The sequence below is a fragment of the Melospiza melodia genome, chromosome Z (assembly GCF_035770615.1).
Source record: "Melospiza melodia melodia isolate bMelMel2 chromosome Z, bMelMel2.pri, whole genome shotgun sequence".
NCBI classification, from domain to species: Eukaryota; Metazoa; Chordata; class Aves; order Passeriformes; family Passerellidae; genus Melospiza; species Melospiza melodia.
In genome coordinates, this window is record NC_086226.1 from 62218261 (window position 1) to 62233163 (window position 14903).

Genomic DNA, 14903 nt, shown 5'->3' on the forward strand with positions numbered 1-14903 from the left:
ACAAGCTGCTTCTTCAAGACACCTCCTGAGATTCTCTCTCCTGCTACCAAACTCAAAGATCATCTAAAAGGCTAACATTTTCTACTGCTCAATTCAAATTTTCCCTTTATTATAGGGAATTTTGAAAATGCTATGATCAGAATTAAGAAGAAATAATGTACTATATATAACTGGTTTTAAAGGAGTAGGAAAACACAAGGAAAGGTTTCTATTTCATCCAACATATGAAGTCAATACAGCCAGAATGAAAAAACCACCTTTTTATTGTTAGCAAAATGCTCTTAAGTGTTTGTGTTACAGTTTCAGGTGAAGTACTCTATTTTCTGGACTGCTGCATTTGCCACTGATTACTTATTAGATTTACTGCTGCACCTTCTACACATAGAAGTGTTCTGGACTGATTTCTTTTTTCAAGGGCAAGGCGCCATGAGATCTTATGGCAAAATTTCAAGAGAACTCTGAATATGCCTGGAGAGTCAAATAACATCCGTATCATATATACTGTAAACCAGCAACTACATCAGAACTTTTATTAGAGCACAAACTTTGCAGCCACACTTTGCATCTGATGCACAGTACATGCTGTGTTTCATCTTCTCCACAGCGTCTTCACCATGCATTAAAGTCTGCAAGCTGTACTGCAACTACAATACACAGCAATGGAGGAAGATCATAAATAGCAATGTTTCTCTACTGACACATTTTCATTGCTATTTTTTCACACTTTGTTACAGACTCTGGTGAAGATTACAGCATATTTCGTTTCCTTGTCATTGCACCTGCAAACATATATCTGGAAGAACAGCTTTAATTACTAGTTAAGTTGATGACTCCAAATTACTTCCATTCAAAAACAGTACAGTTCTAGCATAGATGACAGAAGCTTAAATTACAAAATAGAAAAGTAATGTCTTATCCAGACTATCACTGGTTTTGAAATATATATTTTCAAATAGCTTTCAAATGGCCTCTCCGCCACAAGAAGACAGGTAAACTTAAGAATGACATTGATTCAAGTACATGTAAGATCTCTGACACATGAAAAAAGTTTACATTCAGCTTTTACATGAAACAAATAGCTCTCCTTGCAAAAAGCCTTAATTAAAAATCCTTCATTTGCCTAATTTCCACCCAATCACAACAAAATCATCTGGACACTAATGAAAAGAACGACAGTTCAAATCCATTTTAGGTGTGTGGTTCAAAAAATACGCTAATGACTGTCAAATAGGTCTTCTGAGAATTGCCGATACACAAATAAGCTAGCTTAACAAGAGACTCACAATTATAAAGTATTTATGCAGCTGAGAGATTAAGCAGGTATGACCAGTGCTTCCTCATAAAAAAAAAAAAAAAACAACAGGGCTTCCTTAAGGAATCTTAAAATTTTAAGGGTTGCACTTGGCCACTAACATCTTTAGCTGCTTCAAGGCTGTAGTGCCATAAATATATCAATCCTTGACATACCATTTTCATGGTTCTAGGAAACAACATGAGCAGGTATAAACAACATCCCATAAGCAAAATTATATTTGGACAGACTGGGTAGCAGATATTGAAGATCCAGTTTTCAACAATAACAGCACCAGTAAGCGAATCAGCTGAGGAACGCTAACAAGACTTCAGAGTTAGGTCCATCTTACTTCACTCTGAAAGCCTGAAATTCAGCAGAAACTAAGCAGCTTTTCTCAGCTACTACTGTAATAAAAGGAACACAGGGATCAGCAATTGTCTTTTACAGTTCTGATGAAAGTCATAGGCTACCTAAACCCTGATATACATCATCAGACATACTTAAGGAAGGTCCCTGAGAAATACATCTAAACTCACTGTGGTAGTCCTCTTCCACAGATCCATTTGCTTTTTCATTTGTATGTATACAAACCTCATGGAAGCATCCAAGGGTCCAGCAGCTGATAAGCAATCCAGTTGAAATCAGTATCATGTAACAATGGTCAAAGTAGCACCAACAGTTTTTTTAGAGAAGCGTCATACAGGTTACACAATAATTAATAACACACTGCAAAAACACTTTGCCAGGAACACAATAAGCAGAAAAGCAAAAGGTTGGGTATCAACACTAATCAAATCTAGAATGATCATCCTTTCCTCAACCTCATCACCATTATAATTTTCTTTCTCTTCAAAAGTCTCATTGAAGTTCATTACTAGTAACAACTGCAATGCTCTCTCTATATAACAAACTATTGGAAATCAAACCTGAAATTTTTCCACAGTTACTTCTAAACATACTTTTAAAAAGGGGTTTCCAGATGTTAGATCATTCACAGCCCTTGCTGCAAAAAAGTCTCCTTTTGCTATATTTCTGGGAACCATAATTCAATCAAATTCAGGTCATCTTAGGCCATTTCATTTAGAAGCAACAGCATTCTTCTTACAGTGTTTGAAAAAGCACCACCTAAGCAAATACAAAAATGTGTGGCTGAGAAGTGAGCAGCTATACTATTAGAAAATTAACTGGAGCATCTTCATTGCCATGAGACAACTCATACATGAACTAAGTATTTTGAATTCACTAAGTTCCTGAGCCTAGACCCAAACTGGCTAACTTTGAGGATTAGAAAGGTATTTGTGTATCAGTTGATTGCTGCCTACTACCTCAGTAGTACTGCAGATAACTGGGACTTTTCTTCAGAGCAGAAGATACTTATGCTGTTGCTAATGCTCTATCACTTCATGTGATGTTTTCAGCAGTGCTTATTTATACCATCTCCATCTTATTTTGTATGCAAATTTTCCTTTATTTAAGCAATCATCTCTCTCCATCACAGATGCCAAGAGACAGAAATACTCTTCTAAAGAAAACCAACCCACAGAGCATGTAGTATAACTCATGATGATTACTCATTATAACAGTGGTACAGTAAGCTGCATCAAAAAATGTGTTTACAAAAAATTTCCCTCCCTCAGTGATATACAAAAGCATGGCTTTTGTGTTTTGCATGTGTCAAAATGCATACATTGTGTTGCAATGTATAATAGAACAAATGAATAATTCACTGAGAGGGGCACAATGCAGAGATGACAGAAGAAAATATATACAAATTCTTACATTTACCAAGGCCAGTATGACAGAGGAAGAAAGAATCAAAACAAGAGGGACACCTGGCACTAAACAGTCTCCAGAGTGGGATGAAAGGAAAATTTTAAAACAGGAAATCCTGCTATTACAGGGATATCAGTGGACAGTGAAAACATAAGTAAAATCATTGCAAGCTATAAAAAAAAAAAAAGGATGTGATTCAGAAGCAAGCTATGGCACTCGTACCAGCATAAGCTACAACTTTAGGCCAACAGTCTACTCATAAAAAATCAAACATTTTATTTTGCTTCCACTCTTTACTCCTGCAGTACAACATTCTTTAAAATAATCATCAACACTGAAAGTGTACAGGCATTTCTTCTTACTGTACTTCATATCAATGCTAGTCAGAGGGATTACCACATCTGAATAGAAACAATGAATCTTACAGAATAATACACAAAAGTTAAACTAAAACATAGGCTGAGTTTCTTCCTCCAAGATAACACAGTTAGCACTAGAGAATTACATTAAATGGTATTTTTAGCTGAAATTCAAAGATAAAGTTTTAATGATATAAAGGAAGAAAATGTCCTCAGGAATTTGACAGCACCTGTTTTTTAACAGCTGAGACTGCAAGCAAAATTTTCATGCTTGGTTACATAGAACATGTTTCTGGTATTTGCTGTCACACACTACATCAATAGCAAAAACCTTCTGAAGGTGTCAGTAATTTCCTCTGCAACCTTTTCTTCTCACAGCTTATTCCAGCAGTTTTGTTAAAGAAAATTCTGCTGCATCTGTTTTGATGTCTTACCTACAAATGGGCTGCTACTGTGAATGTAAAAAATATTAAGCATGATGTACGAAAAATTAAGAACCATAGAAGAAACTGTCAGCCCCCTCCACTTGGTACAAGGCACAGCTGGCTTTTGTCAGCTGATGAGCAAGCAATGTTCTTCCTCTTCTCTTTCCTCTTTTCTTTCTTTTTCTGACTAAATCCTACAGTTCTGTTTTATGCAAATTTTGTCTAAAACAACTAACTTCCTGAGCCAGGGATCTCTCAAAAACTGCTCCTCATCATGACCTACTATCTCCCACCCTCATAAGTACCAGTGGACTTTTCCTAAGAAGGCAGATGTAAGGAAAAAAAATAGAAATAATAGAACTCACTATTAAACCTTTAATTTTTTGGAAGAAATGCTATCCTTACTCCCCTATCTGGAACTATATCCAGAACATTAGTCCACTCCAACACCTTTAAATTTTCATCAATGCTCTTCTTTACTGGATATATTAATTTGCTCTTTAAAATTTTAAAACATTAATTAATTTACTATAGTAAAATCCTGATTCACACAAAGTTGCCAGAACCTTCCCCTCCCTACCTTTACCTAATCAGGTAAAGGCTCAAAGAACACACACTTAAACGAACCTTTAACAAGCACCTAGACTAGAAACACCTGGTTTTTTTTCTTCCTTGGAAAATTACAAAAACAGTGGTTTATCCTTCTCAATAGAATAAGAGTAATGGCATTTAAGTTGTGTCTACAGTCAAAACAACACATTTTTCCTTTGAAGATTAACTTTTGGAGAGATTTTTATGTCAAATGCAACTATTCAAGTTTTCACTGCAAATGATATGTTTGCAGTGACCTGATGCTTTCAGGCTTGCTCCTTGCTATTTAACATTACTGCAAGACTTTTCCAAGTAACCTTAAGCATACAGCTGTCTTTCTGCAAAAACTGTATTCTATATTATTATCTTTCTTGGGGCAGAGGGGGAACCCGTGTTGCTAATATAAAAAGAAAAAGGCAAAAAAGCCTGCTCTAGACTTGCTTCGCATTGTTGAACATGCCCTAACTCGCAGTGAAGTAGTCTTCCTGTTGTCTTTGTTCAAAGGACCAACAGTGTTGAATTTGGGTTTATTTTCAAGAAAGAATATTTAAAATGGCTTTGCCAACATGCTCCTGATTAGTTTTCGAGTCAGCTACACAAATGCTGATCCTTATATTTGACCTATATTCCACTATCATGTCCAGGGAAAGAGAAAATATTTGGCTATTCTACAATCCCTGGTTTCTACTTCAAAAATCCATTAGACTAATCTTCTGTTACACCTCTTATCTTATACTACTTACCTTCTGTTTATTCTATTTAAAACAAACAAACAAACAAACAAAAAAGCAGTATTTTCTCTCAAAGATTGTTCATGTTATCATTCCTGTTGTACAATCCAAGATCAGATTGCTGCTGCTCAACAGGAATGCAGTCAAGATTTAGCAATACTGTTGCTAAATTTCAGGATGAGAATATGTCTGTTCATTACATAAGTATGCTAAATGTTAAATCTGAAGCATAACTACCATAAAGTAAGATAATTAAACACTAATTTTGGCATGTTCAAATTATTATATAGGACATAAAGAAAGAATTATAAATTGTCTAGGAGATATTTACATATTTTAAAATCATGATACAGAAATGCAATTTTTGTACTGCATATTTATTTTTAAAGTTCAGTTCATCAGCTGAAAACAGTATCTCAGAACCACATGCTAAAAAGTCTTGCTTTGAAATATTTGACTGCTCTGAGATTTCCCTTTTCCCCTTTTTTGTTCTTTCTGTGATCTGGCAGTTCCTTCTCTCACTAGGAGGAAGGCTCCTGCTCCTGAGAATCTGCAACTAAACAAGAGACTCAGTTCCCTCAAGCAGTTAGAGCCCTAGGAGCTCTGTCAAACAAATCAGCTGTGTTCAGTAAACCTGAGCCACACAGCAGCATAAGAGGGAAGTGCTAAACACTCAAACAGGATGGAGGACCCTCATCTTCTGACTGATATCAAGAAAGGCTGTTGTTTGCTCAGGGTTTGAATTCCGGGCATTGTTGAAAGACTGCTGAAGCGTGTCCAGCCCTCACATTATTATTTCTTCAGCTCTTACACCTGGGCACGAGCTGTACAGGAAGGGAAACCTGCAAAGTACCAAATGTGGTTATGCAGCTTTGGAAGGTATGGTCAAGGCTCAAGTGGTGTTCTTCGCTGTTGCAACAGTTAGTGAAGTAGAGGTTTGAGCAGCAGATAAACCCTGCAGGTCAGCAACCACCTGTGAGATAGTGTTGGCAATAAAGTTTTAGTTTTGATAACCATTAAACCCTTTTGAGAATAAGGACTGCTTAGAAGAGACGGGATCCACCAGGCTATGGTGGACAGATGCATCTTCATGAACAGGCTGGCCAAGGTGGTAAGAACAGTTTTATACAAAAAATAAAAAGTGAACATTAAGTTACAAAGTAGTGAACTCTGTTGAACAATTAGGGGTGAGGAATTATATGAACAAAAGACACCTCATAGTCAACAAAACAGGTATGGGTAAAGTGAGATCACTCCAAGCATATGCACATAAATATAGAAAGGCCTAAAGAAGAACACTCTGGGGAAAGCTTCATTCTTGGGAATCAGAAAGACTGGATGTGGTGGTGTTCACAGAGGTCCCAGGAAGAGGGAAGAGATGAGGATCTGACTCCATGTTTCAGAAAGCTTGATTAATTATTTCATGATACATATTATATTAAAACTATACTAAAAGAATAGAAGGAAGGATTTCATCAGAAGGCTAGCAAAGAAAGCAGAGGATGGAATGATAACAAAATCCTGTGTCTGACCAGAGAGTCCAATACAGCTGGACTGTGACTGGCCATTAATTAGAAACAACCACATGAGACCAATTAAAAATCCACCTGTTGCATTCCACAGCAGCAGATAATTATTGTTTACATTTTGTTCCTGAGGCCTCTCAGCTTCTCAGGAGAAAAATCCTAGCAAAGAGGTTTTTCAGAAAATATCGCTACAGAAAATCACGTCTACAGCTGGATGCATATGTGGAGTGCTTGTGCACTAATGCAGGCAGCATGGAGAACAAATAGGAATAAACAGAGTTCTATATGTAGTTGCAAGGTCACAGACCCACTGGGATCATGAAGTCACAGATAGCTCACATGCCAAAGCTGCTGACATGAACATATACAGGCTCCTTAGGAAGAACAAGCTAAGAAGGCAGTGACAGAAAGATGCCCTTTCTGCAACAGACCAAAGGGAATGAATGAGCCCTGCCTTAGGACGGGTTTGAGCCAGCTGAGAGATTACTAGTCAGAATGACTAAGCAGATCAACATGAGTGACACTGCTACAGATTCCTGCTATAGACTGCCTAATCAGGATGACATCCTCATAGAACTGATGAAGCATTACAGGGGTAACTGGATAGCAAGGTGGGCTGGAAAATGGCTGAAATGCTAGGCTCAAAGGTTTCAGAAGCATGAAATCCAGCTGGATTCACTAGCAGCATATCCAAGGGGTCAAGAGTATTAAATGTCTCTAGTAGGAACCTAGATGAAGGGACAGAGAGCAATTTTTCATATAATATAAAAATGGAAGGCATGTTTGACACACCTGATAGCTGCATTGCCATTTAGGAGAAATTTGACAAGCTGGAAAAACAAGCTGAGAGTAACCTTACACATTTCAGAAAAGTTAAATGCAACAAACCCTATTCACCAGTATATAAGGAGGGTAAGTGGTTGGAAAACAGCTTTGCAGACAAGAAACCAGGCAGAAACCAAGTGGAACACACTCCAGCAATGTGTCCTTGCAGCAGAGAAAGCAAACCAAAACCTGGGCTGTGTTGGGAAGATGGCTGCCGGCAGGCCAAGGGAGGTACTGCTCAGATCTGTTAAAACCGCATCTGAGCTGCTGCATCCAGGCCTCCCCAGTAAGAGACACTTGGACATACACGGAAGTTCAGCAAAGGGCAATTAAGATGATTAACAGACTGCAGTTTCTGTCAAGTGAGGTGAGACTGAGTGAGCTGTGTTTGTTTCGCCTCAAGAAGAAAAGGCTCAGTAAGATCTTATCAATCCTGTGTATAAATAACCCGATGGCTTCTTCTTCATACCCTCACATAATCTCAGTGGTGTCTGGTTAACAGACAAGGGGTAGTGGAAACAAACTGAAAAGTACTTCCAACTGCAAAAAACTAAACTGACAGTTCCATTCAGTTCATCATTGAAACTTTATTGCATTAAACTACTTCTAACACTACTGACTATAGTTGCAAACAACAATCAGGGCCAATTATCTTACCTTGCACTGATTTCAATTTTAAGCGTGAATCTGTATGTCTAGTTTTAATTCAGGTTACTTTCCAGTAAATTCACACTTGAATGAACTCTTCTCTAAAACAATTGGGTTTTTTTTTTCATTTAAGATAGTTATCTGTAAACTACAGAGGAAAAAATCATTAGTCATGTTTCACTTTAAAGTACCATGTGAGCCACATCCTTAGGGAATACCAGCCAAGGTAAAACACATGTAAATACACAAAAATGTACAGATATAAAAAACCTCTGTATTTAATTCATTAAGCAAACAATTACTTACATTTTTTGAAGAACCTGGGCCATCACAACCCCACTCGTTAAATCTTCCACGGTCTGGCATGGTGCCTCAACATTAAATGTCTGGATCTATGTGAGAAAGGAAAAAGTTATCCTTATTTCCTTCAATGTAAAGGAATTCTCAAAGGTTTGAAAAAAAATACTACCAAATAGCAAAAATAATAAACTCCACATATTTAGCATACACGTTTGTTTTAAAAAGCTTTATATTTAATAGTCAAAGACACAAACATCTTGTCTTCTTATCCTTGTTTTCTCAATAAACTGCTACAAAAAACAGTATTACATTCTCCAAAAGGCAAACTTTCTACTGCATTTTCTACTTACTGAAAGTCATCAGTGCATTCAAGTACTTCCATATAATCTTGTACAATTCAAGTACACCCTCTCAATCAACAAAATAAACTCAAGTTTTAGAAGGAACAGTGATCCCACAGAATGCTCAGCTCCCCACAATGACAAGATGAAATGTAGATTGATATACATATTCCAAACTTGATTAATCCCTACTATCAGATGGAAGAGAAGAACACAATATTGCTAAACCCTGATTGCTCTATATACTACTAGAATTCTGAATATTTCACGCTAACGTACTAACACCAGTGACATGCACCACAGTCCGCACAAAGCTCTTTTCTTCCCTGCTCTCTTGATGAGAAGAATCAGTCCACTTCAGGACGATCTTTTTAACTGGTTTAAGTTACTTGATAATTTACTTTAAAATAACATTATTTTTAAATGATGTGAATGAGTTTGCAACAATTTTTATGGTACTATTTGGAGGGTATCTGTCTAGTGCTCTCTGCTACTATCCTCCTCCTACAGGAAACTTGGGCTTATTTGTAGAAAGCAAATTTTTTCATATGCACAAGGGATAAAGCAGTCAACAAAAGCACTTGCAGTTTCAGAGTGCATAAATGTTACATACAATCAATCATTTTTTTTCTGAACATAATGTGCAACCATTCATGCTTTAGTGGCATTTGGAAGAGTAATAGTTGTTAGTCATTTCCCAATAAATACCCTTTATATGTGTGTATTACAATAAAAGATAATTCATGTTTCAGTGGGAAATTCTGGAGGTCTTCCTCTGAGAAGGCTCTCAGAAAATCAAGTGCACAATAGCCAGATTCTCCTTACACCTTTGGAAGAGTAAATTATTATACCTTTGGTATAAGAACTCTAGGTCATGTAAGGTACATTAGTAATGCAGACATTCTAGCAATGCCATTTAACATTAATTTGGAGTACAGGCACCTAGGTGAATTTTCCTTTTTTCCCTGTATTCTGGAGAAAAAAACTAATACTCAAGTAGGAAAAAAAAAGCCATTATATGAATGAAGAGTCAAAAATTGAGCTCTCAGAGCATGTTTCCTGGTCAACTGTGACCAGTCAGTAATAATGAATGATGTCTCCATGTTCCAAAAGTACATTAATAATTACTGAGTGGCATATAAGACAGACAAAAGTGACTTCTGCACTTCTGATTCAGATTTTCTTACAGCATGGTCTGAACTACCTGAAAAAACCCCACAGCTGCCTCCCCAGAAATCAAGAAGCCATCATAGGTTGTCAGGACACTAGATGAAAATCAGAGTGGGTGGGTGAGGAAAAAAACCCACGCATGAAAGTACAACATAACAGGATACAACACTGAATTACTATTTTGCCAGAAAATTGAATTTACCAGTAGTTTCTGATTTGTGGCAACAATGTTGAAGGAATACAGAGACAACTCTGAGTCCCCAATTCAGCAAAATATTAAACAATATATAATAGTTTAGAGCTACAACAATAAGATCTGCAAAAACATTGTGGATACTCATGCTTGAAGAAGTTTAAGACGCTAAAAAGATAAAATTATCAAGCACGGACAATGAAAACTTTTTTTCTAATTTTGTGTATTATACATTTAAATGATGAAAATTGAAATAATTTTGCTGCACAAGACTCAAATCAAAAAATCCCTTAAGAACTACTACTGATACAGTTTTCCAGAAGTAGACAAGGTTAAATATTCTTTTCAAACAAGCAATAGCAACATAATTAAGATTTACAGAGTGCAAACTAACCAGGGTGTTTTAGATTTATTTTGTAACTTGATATACACAACACTTCCTTGACTAAATAAAAGGGTATGTAGATGATACCACTACACTGAAAGACGAGCAAGTCAAAGAAAGATAAGCAAGTCTATTTCCAAAACACAGAGGACAATGATGCACATTTTCTGTTATTTTTTGTATAATTTTATCATCATACTTCCCTAACACTTTACATAGAAAAAAGGTCTAAACTACCATTAAGATTCAGTTAACCTATCTGAACTCTTTCTTCCTCCCATAGACATACATGTAAAATTTCCATGGAGGAAAATAATGTTTCTCATAGTTAGGCATCAAAGAAAAGAAAGAAACTGATGTGTCTTTTATCTGTATAAACATTTACATTTCATAATAAATGAAATTTAATTTTACATTTAGTTTACTTATTTTTTATATTTAGGTTCAGTTAAAAAAACTATAAATTTAGTTTTCAGATTTCAATTGTGCCAAATTTATACTGCAAAACATTTACACAAATCTTAAAAAATAAAGAACTATATGCTTTTCATATCCTTCAGAGATATGTTTCAAAAGTTTCAAAAAACTTTACACAAAATAGCTTTTCAAATTTACATCAAAGTTAAACTCCTATACCATTGCCAGTTCTACAATATGCTAAACTTCAGTAAGGCAATATGTTCACTTTCCCTCTAGGGAAAGTAAGAATTCACTTTCCAGAAGGGAGAAAATTATAAGAATGTGGCAAATGATAGGAATGTGGCAAGACACAGAGTTCCAGCTATTGAGACAAGCAAATTGTGTGTGCGTGCCTCTAAACAGCTATTCAGTAACAGCTGTTAAAACAGTGCTCTTCCTGTGCATTGTGATGTGTCTCCTCCTGGAAGACTACTCTCCCTTCCTGTACCAGCTGCTCCTCTGCTCCTACTTCTTCAGTGCTCGCAGGGCAGTTCTCATCGTTAGCTCCACAACACTGAAAAATAATTTCTGTTTGCTGTTATGATTATTGGGGCTTTCCCCCCATTTCCTGAACTGCTGCACAGAGCCTGTATGTCATGTCTGTGGGCACACATGAATCTCATGAAGATCAAGGCCAAGTACTGCATCTGAGCTGGGGCAACCTCCCCTACCAACACAGGCTGGGGGAAGAACAGATTGAGAGCAGCCCTGCCAAGAAGGAGTTGGGGGTGTTGGTGGGTGAGGCTGAACATTAGTCAGAAATATGCATAGTCAGCAGGTTAAAGGTGATTTTTACCCTCTACTACTCTCTCACGAGACCCCATGACTCTCAGTGCTACAGCCAGCTCTAGGGTCCTTCGTACAAGGAAGACACAGACAAGTTTGAGCAGGCCCTGAGCAGGACTTTCTTCCTATGATGAAAGGCTGGGAGAGTTGGGGTTGTTCAGCCTCAAGAAGAGAAGGCTTCAGTGAAACCTCACTGTGGCCTTTCAGTACTCTAAGGGAAGATGAGGGCACACTTATAAATCGGCCCTGTAGCAAACAGAAAAGCAGTAACTGTTTTAAATTGAAAAATCATAGATTCAGAGTAGATAAGGAAGAATTATTCTACGAAGAGGGTGGTGAAACACTGGATCAGACAAGTGGTAGATGCCCTATCCCCAGTAAGGCTGGGCTAGGCTCTGTACAACCTGATCTAGTTGAACACATTCCTGCTCAAAGCCGGGGAAAGGGGCAGGGTAAGGTTGGACTACGTGACATTTAAAGGTCCCTTACAACACAAACTATACTATGATCCTATCACATAAGACTCTGAGGAAAAGAAAGGGGTAAAGGGAAAAACCTCAGCCACTTGACTTAATCACTAGGTCTAATAGGCCTTCATACTTTCCATCAACTATCCTGCAATGAGAGAAAAGGTATTAATTTTACTGAATATTAATCCAGATCTCTGATCCACATGGACACAGAGAGTCAAATTTTATAAAAACCTTAGAATAAGAATTAACAGGTTACAGTTACAATGCAAAGGAGGTTATCACTGGGGACTAAATAATTGCTTCAGGAAGACAATATCTTAGAAAATTTGAGTTAAGAATTCCTGGTTACATATATGACTAGTTAGGATTTGTTAGCTACTAGGGATAGGATGCGAAAATGTATTTTATGAAAAATACTTTTGACATTAAGGTCAGTGAACTGGACAAACACTCAGTTGTCAAAGACATTAGGTGAAAACCAGGATAAAAATGTAATGGGGAATCCAGCATCCCATGAAACTTAATGAGAAAAAGAAAAAAAGTAAAAAAACAAACAAAGCAAACTAATTCTACCTCAAAGACAAAAAACATTCTCAATGACCTTTTCCTTCTCAACATTAAGGGATAATGAAAGACTTGCTCTTTGCACAGTGATTATATACACGGCTTGTTTTCTATTAATGATGGAGTTACATAACAAACCTCTTAAATATTCTTTTGGAATAATACCTGAAATTCTTATTAGTGGTTCTTAGCATATAAAACTCTGACTGGTTACCTTAAGCCCAAACACAACAAACAGCAACATCCAGTTTCCAATTTATCCAAGCAAAGCACTCCCCAGTCACAGGTGGAGGACAAACTGAGCATAAGCCAACAGATTCTGACCAACCTGCTTGTTTCTGTCAGGTTTTACCACTCTCTTTCCCTCTCCTTACCATTATAACTATTATTAACAATTATTATTATTGTTGTTGTTATTAGCATATTTAGTACTATGTTATATTAATTATTGGAACTATTCTGTATTTATGTTATGTCTAGCCTATTATTATTGTTGTTGTTGTGTTATTTTATTTCAATGACTAAATTTTTCTTATGTCAACCTGCAAGGTTTACCTTTTCTTTTCCATTCCTCTTCTTCCACTTTCGCAGGGGAATCAGTGGCAGAACGAGTAAATTGTATGATCCTTAATTCCCAACAAGGATTTAGCCATGGCACCACCAATTTAGAATTATTCATCCACTATTTCCCTATATCTGTGGAACTGACCATGCAAGCTTACAGCTGGTTGCTATGCAGAGCCATGAACAATGCCACACTAGTACAGACGAAACAAATCACAGAGACAAGACAGGGAGAAGTGGCTGTGAAAGGAGACATGAAAGGAACCAGCTTCACTAGTTGGATGCAATTAGCACATTGGCAGAGACGAATTAGGTGAGCTGGACAATTCTGTCATTAATCCTGTATCCTGTATTACTCACAAGATCCGCAAGAATCTCACTAAAACATTTACTTAGCTTCATTGCCTGGAGGAAACCAGAATAATTCTCCGCACAACAGCGAGATAATTAAGTGATAGACACAGTTGTTTTTCCTCAGATGTAAAATTCTTGTATTAAGACAGTCTTTTCAAATTAGAAGCGGATTTTCATCCTAAAAGCATATCTTGTCCTTTAGGATAACTTGAGGATTTCTTTGCCCATTTTTCTCCTCACAGTTCGTAGCACTGCAATCTTCTGCCTGCATGGTCATGGCATAAGCTGTTTTTTCATGCTTTCCAAGGTAACAGCAGACTGTGTGAAACAAACAATGGGGAAACAGATTCTCTAACAAGCAGCAGCTTTATTCCAAGATATGAATTTGTGAATGTTTCCACTGATTTTCAGGTTGTCAGACCTTCATTACTACAATCTCAAAAGTTACTTGTGATCCAGCTGTAATGTTAGCTACACTCAATTAGCCCAACAATGAAATGACAAGGTTTTAACATTACTGTTCAGGGTGGGGATTCTTCTAGGGAAGAATTTGAATATTATTTTTTTATTAATTTGCCTCTCATTTAATATATATTGTGTTTAAACCCAAATATCTGAATAGGCCAAAGCCATGAAATATCTCAACCAAAGTATTTATTCAAAATGATGCTTTTTCAGTTATTAAATATTTCATTTGCAGAAACACAGTGCAGAAAGCAGAAGACACAGCTTGACTAAAGCTTACTTACTAAAGGATTTAAGAGATAAGAGAGCCGGAGAGCCATGACAGCAAAAACCAGCTACTACCACACTGTCCTGGCATTGCCACTAAATTGCTGCTAACTGACGTCTTCAAGTATGACAAATTATTAAGATATTATTAAGATACACTGAACAGTCTCAAGTCTGAATGGTTTTTGGTTTAACCATTTCAGAAACATTAATGAAAACACAATCTAACCTACCCACTCCTGTGGTAAAAATTAATGTATTCCTGTTTTCAGGAATACATACTTTCAGTTGAAAGCCAGATGAGCCAACTGATGAAAAAGAATTCTAAACAGCATTTGTAATGAAGATAAAATGAAGATATATAATACATAAAAAAGGCCTAAAACAGCAACATAAACCAACAGTTCTTT

General features: G+C 36.7%; 1 protein-coding gene across 5 annotated transcripts in view; it reads right to left on the bottom strand.

Annotated features, from left to right (window-relative positions):
• Window positions 1-14903, bottom strand: part of HOOK3 (hook microtubule tethering protein 3) — an 85358-nt gene that overhangs the window by 62793 nt on the left and 7662 nt on the right. For 4 of the 5 annotated variants that reach the window (XM_063181291.1, XM_063181293.1, XM_063181292.1 and 1 more), the window contains exon 2: window positions 8479-8564. In XM_063181291.1, coding sequence (XP_063037361.1) covers window positions 8479-8564 — 86 coding nt within the window. Of the gene's footprint in view, window positions 1-8478; window positions 8565-14903 lie in introns of those variants that run through there. The other variant, XM_063181294.1, reaches the window with a different exon arrangement.